Source organism: Seriola lalandi, unplaced genomic scaffold (genome assembly GCF_002814215.2).
Source record: "Seriola lalandi dorsalis isolate HSWRI2012SDOR001 ecotype SW California unplaced genomic scaffold, Sedor1 jcf7180002053539, whole genome shotgun sequence".
NCBI lineage: Eukaryota > Metazoa > Chordata > Actinopteri > Carangiformes > Carangidae > Seriola > Seriola lalandi.
In genome coordinates this window covers 8,402-14,302 of record NW_019524092.1, presented here as the reverse complement: position 1 = coordinate 14,302, position 5,901 = coordinate 8,402, and the positions used below count along the sequence as shown (strand labels likewise).

Below are 5,901 nucleotides of genomic sequence, written 5' to 3'. Positions count from 1 at the left end.
CATAATATAGTATGACTTTTTTAAAAAATCTTCATTTCTTACTATACTATGACTTTTTTTAAAAATCTTCATGGCTTACTATATTATGACTTTTTTTAAAAATCTTCATGACTTACTATACTATGACGTTTTTTTTCAATTTTCATGTCTTAGTATAGTATGACGTTTTTTGACATTTTCATGACTTACTATACTATGACTTTTTTTGACGTTTTCATGACTTACTATACTATGACTTTTTTTCTTTTTTTTTTTATGTCTTACTATACTATGACGTTTTTTTTAATTTTTTCATGACTTACTATACTATGAACTTTTTTTGACGTTTTCATGTCTTACTATAGTATGACTTTTTTAAAAATTTTCATGTCTTACTATAGTATGACTTTTTAAAAAAATGTTCATGTCTAACTATAGTATTACCTTTTATGACGTTTTCATGACTTACTATACTATGACTTTTTTTCTTTTTTTTTTTATGTCTCACTATACTATGACTTTTTAAAAAAATGTTCATGTCTTTCTATACTAGCATCTTTTTGGACGTTTTCATGACTTACTATACTATGACTCTTTTTTTTAAATTTTCATGTCTTACTATAGTATGACGTTTTTTGACATTTTCATGACTTACTATACTATGACTCTTTTTTTTAAATTTTCATGTCTTACTATAGTATGACGTTTTTTGACATTTTCATGTCTTACTATACTATGAACTTTTTTTGATGTTTTCATGTCTTACTATAGTATGACATTTTTTTTATTTTTTCATGTGTTACTATAGTATGACTTTTTTTGACTTTTTTATGTCTTACTATACTATGACTTTTTTTGATGTTTTCATGTGTTACTATAGTATGACTTTTTTTAAAATTTTTTATGTCTTACTATACTATGACGTTTTTTGACATTTTCATGACTTACTATACTACGTTTGTTTTTCCTCTTTTCATGTCTTTGTATAGTATGACGCTTTTTGACATTTTCATGAGTTACTATACAATGACTTTTTTTTTTTTTTACTTTTTTCAAGACTTACTATACTATGAACTTTTTTTGACGTTTTCATGACTTACTATACTATGACATTTTTTAAAACTTTTTTCATGACTTACTATATTATGACTTTTTTCATGTCTTATTATACTATGACTTTTTTTTTGACATTTTCATGCCTTAACATACTATGACGTTTTTTTTTACTATGATCTTTTTTGACGTTTTAATGACTTACTATATTATTATTTTTTTTTGTTATGTTTTCATGATAAACTATATATAAAATTTTTATGCCTTATTTTACCATGAAGTTTTTAAGCCTTACTATGACGTTTTTATGTTTTATTGTTAATGTTTATGTTCAATTTTTTGGCCTTTTTTATGAATTTATATAATGAAAAAAAAAATTTTACAGCTTACATTTTTTGGCCTTTTTATGACTTCCTATGATGTTACATTTTTAACATATTCAAGCCTTACTATAATGTTACATTTTTTGACATTTACATAACCTCCTACAATGTTACGTTTTGTTACGTTTCTATGTTTATAGTATGATACTTTTTGATGTTTTTAATGCCTTAGCATACTGTTAAGTTTATTGATGTTTTGATGCCTTACTATAGTATCACTTTCTTATGCCTATGACATTTTATGCCTTACTTTAATATTACGTTCCTTGATGTTTTTAAGCCTTAATATACTTACATTTTTATGACTTACTATAATGTTATATTTTTTGACGTTTTAATGCCTTAGTATAATGTTATATTATTTGGCATTCATATGCCTTATTATACTATCACCTGAGAGAGATCTAATGGATGCTTTGAAAAGAGTTTCTGGAGTTTATATGTTTGATGACTCCGACTTTTATTTTTAAAGTTCTTGTTCCTGTCCCCTAACAAACATTGAGCTTCCTGTCTCTGCACTGTTCTCAGTTTTTCACGCTGAGGTCCATTGACTGACTCTTGGACAGTTTAAAGTGATGATGATGAAGCTGTGTCTCAGGTGTAACTTTTGTCCATCTCCTGCAGGTGACTGTAAGTACAAGTTCGGGCCGTGGGGATCCTGCGATGCCTCCACCAACACCAAGAGTCGGTCAGGAACCCTGAAAAGGGCTCTGTTCAACGCCGAGTGCCAAACCACTGTCAAAGTCTCCAAACCCTGCTCCCCCAAAGTGAAGAAGACCCGAGGTGAGACCTGAAGGTTCAGACCAGAACTAGAGATCCTGCTAATTCTAGATTAAATAACTCAAAGATTCAAAATGGAATTTTCATTTTCAGATTAAAAAAAAAAATTCTAATTATAAATTTTACTTAAAATTTGAGCTTAATCTTATATAATTATCTAATTAAATTTTTATTTAAATAACTGTGTATTTCAATTGAACTGAAGTTATTTAATCATCAGTGTTTTTATTTAAAAGGTAAAATCTCTGATTCTGTTGAAGCTTCAAAACAGACATTGAAAAACATGATACATTCACATTCATGCAGCTCAAATATATAAAAAACATCTTTGTGCCAACATATGTCAAAATCTCTTTATTGTCATGTAATTGAATGAGTCTCCTCCAAACATCAACAATGCTGCTTCATGAGGTTCTTACAGGTGTATGATTTATGAATTACACCAGGTTCCTGAAGATGTTTCTGTCCCTCACAGGAGGGTCCAGACCATGTTTAAGTCCAGACCAGTTCTCCACAAAAACAGTTGTACCAGCCAGTACAGTAGTACAGTGTTCAGCTTTAGTACAGACACAAGGTTCATGGTTTCTGAGTCCACATGGTTCCATCATCACCAGGTCCACATGTACCCTGAGTCCAACAACTGAGTCTGAGACATGAAACAGGACCAGGACTCAGGACCTCAACCATCTCAGAAGAGAGGAGGCTCTGAGCCTCTCTTCTGATTGGCTGACTGCTTTCTGAGTGATCCAATAAAAGTAAAGCAGATTTCAGGTAAAAACACTCAGAGAAAGCAAATCCTGCAAGGTTTGGATGGTGGGTCCAGGTGGGCGGGGCTTGGTGACTGCTTTGTTGTGACATCACAAAGTTCCAGAAGTCCTGACGGCTGGTTTTAAGGCTCAGTTTCTGAATACAGGCTGTGTGCATTTCTCTGTGGACTGAGGCTTTGATACTTTCACAGTATTAATATAGAAGCTAGAGCTGATCTATAATCTATAATCACACTACACATGGACACAGACCTTTACACTGGAGGAGCTTTAATCTGTTGAACTCAGACCTTCATGTTTCTCTTCACAGGGGAGAAGAAGTCAAACTGAAGGATGGACAGATGTAAAGATGGAGGAAGGTCTCTCCTCCTCCAGCTGAACAATTGTCTTCCTCCTTCATCAAACACAAAAACCGAGAGACTCCTCCGACAACGACCACCTTCACTCCTCCTCCCTTTCTGATCTCCTGTCTTTGGATTAAATGAGGAAAGCTTTTCTCTAGTCGATGATAACACTGTGCTGTAGCTGGTAGTTTGTTTTAACAGGTAGTCCTGAAGACTGTTACTGTAGCTCTAGGTGTATTAACATCCAGGTGAGGTCCTGACCCGCTCTGAGACCTGAACAGTCCTGGTCTCAGACGAGTCAGAATCCTCATCTTTAAATATGTTGATGGTCTGTGACGACAGAGTCTGATATAAAATCTATTTTTGAACTATAGATTATTGACGATGCAACATGAGACTGTACAAATGAACCAATTAAATACTGTACATTGTTCTGGTGATGAGTTCAGTCTGTTCATTCATTCATCTTCACTCATGACACAGAAGCATCAGCTCAATGACACAAAACAACCACAGAGCTCCTGGTTCTACCACGTGTTACCATGGCGACGGTTAGCATGTCACATGAGTTCTCTCAGGTGCAAACAGCCAATCACAGAGCTTCACATCATCATTCAACTGAGGTTAAAAGTGACAGTGTGTCATTTGATTCACGTCTGACTGTCTTCGTCATGGCAACGTCAGCTGAGTTCATGTTGAGAAGAAACTTCAAGCGGCTCCACGTCACTCTGTGACTTCAAACCCTGAGTGACATCATCACAGATCGTACAAGGCGACCAAAGACTTAGCCGCATCTGTAACCACATCAGTGTCACCGGCAGCAGCGCAACAGGCGGCAGAAGGTTTTCCTGAAGGTGACGCTGCACAGGGCGTAGCAGGCGGGGTTGATGGCGCTGTTGACGTAGCAGAGCCAGTAACCTGTGGTCCACAGACTCTGTGGGACACACACGTGACAGAAGGCCGCGACCACTGCCATGATGTTGTAGGGAGTCCAGGTGAGGATGAAGGCCAGCAGGATGGCCAGGATGGTCTTGGTGACCCTCCTCTCCCTCGCCATCACTCGCCGTCTCCTCCTGTCCTCCAACCTGAAGCTGGGACAGGAGAGCGCCGCCGAGGCCATCCTGTGGAGGTCGGCGGTGGACGAGGACTCGTTCTCCATCTTGTTGTAGTCTTCTTCTGTGGTGCGGCAGGCGGCGGTCTGAGTGAGACACGGCTGGGGAGACGGACAGACGTCTGACGTGTCTCCAGGACTTCTGGACGCTCTCCGGTTCCTTCTGGTCTTTGAGGTGCTGGACTCTGATTGGTTCAGAGACAGGTCTGAGGTGGGGTCACTGGCCACCCAACTGCGTCGCTTCAGGAGGAAGTCTTTAACGGAGGGACTGGACGTCCTGAGCATCCCCCGCTCGGACCGCAAAGCGCTTAGGCGGCTGCGGCTGGCCGCGGACAGGCGGCCGTACAGGACGACCATGATGACCGCCGGCAGGTAGAAGGAGGGAAGCGTTGTCGCCAGAGTGACAGCGGGACTGACCAGCAGCTGGGTGTAACACTCCCCTTCAGGGACGACCCGTCTGCCCCCGGCACTCTGCCAGGTGATGATGGCGGGGGCCCAGAGGACAAGGGACAGCAGCCACGCCCCCCCAATCATCAGCCCCGCCATCCCTCCCGTCCGCCGCGCCGGGTAGCTGAGTGGCCTCGTCATGCAAAAGAAGCGGTCCAGACTGATGAGAAGCAGGTTCATGACGGAGGCGCTGCTCACCACGTGGTCCAGGACCAGCCACATGTCACACAGTGTGGCCCCCAGGGGCCAGCGGCCCCCCACCAGGTACAGCGTGTACAGGTTCATGGACAGAAGGCCCACAAGCAGGTCAGCCGCCGCCAGGCTCAACAGGAAGTAGTTGTTGATGGTGCGCAGGTGGCGGTTCACTTTGATGGACAGGATGACCAGCATGTTGCCTAGCACGGTGATGATGCTGAGGGAGGCGGTTACCATGATGACCCCGATCAGCTGAGCAGTGCTGTAAGGACATGCTGCTCTGATTGGAGGCTGACAGGAGGTGTTAATGCAGGGGCGGAGCCAAGCAGAGGAGTTGAGGTCCAGTTCAGATGCTCCTCCCATGTTTCCTACAAAATAAAACACAGGAAGATCTGCTGTGATCAGGTGATTGATTAGTAACAGGACATGAATCTGTGATAAACTGAAGAATCAGTTTTATTAATTTATGGATCTTGATGAATATTTGTTGATTCTTTTTCTTTGTGGCTATATGAAGGAGAAATCAACTACGACTCCCAAGATGCATTTCACTAACAAACAGCCAATCACAGAGCTTCATCCAGCTGTTGAATCTGCAGCTACAGAAACTTGTTTGGGTCAAAGTTGATGCAGCAACGAATTCTGCTTTTACAACTGTGAGTGATCAGCTGAGGCTCATGGGTAATGTAGTTGTTATAGTCAGTAGAACGTGAATCTACTGCAGCAGCGTCACGTTCATGTCGAGGAGGAAACAAGTGAACTTCTCCTGCAGAATACGATCAGGTCATTAATCAGTTAGTTGATCAGAAGAAGATTAATCAGCAACTATTGATTAATTCATC

The 5,901-nt window shown here is 40.3% G+C and overlaps 1 protein-coding gene across 1 annotated transcript; it reads right to left on the bottom strand.

Annotated features, from left to right (window-relative positions):
• Nucleotides 1–4,039: 4,039 nt before the first annotated feature.
• On the bottom strand, nt 4,040–5,422 carry LOC111651267 (muscarinic acetylcholine receptor M4-like). The gene has a single exon (XM_023401238.2). It carries the CDS (start codon nt 5,420–5,422, stop codon nt 4,118–4,120), a length of 1,305 nt encoding a protein of 434 aa, XP_023257006.1. The 3' UTR covers nt 4,040–4,117.
• Between the last annotated feature and the right edge of the window lie 479 nt (nt 5,423–5,901).

Coding starts and splice junctions, on each gene's coding strand:
- LOC111651267 (XM_023401238.2), bottom strand. CDS start 5,422: ATGGGAGGAGCATCTGAACTGGACCTCAACTCCTCTGCTTGGCTCCGC.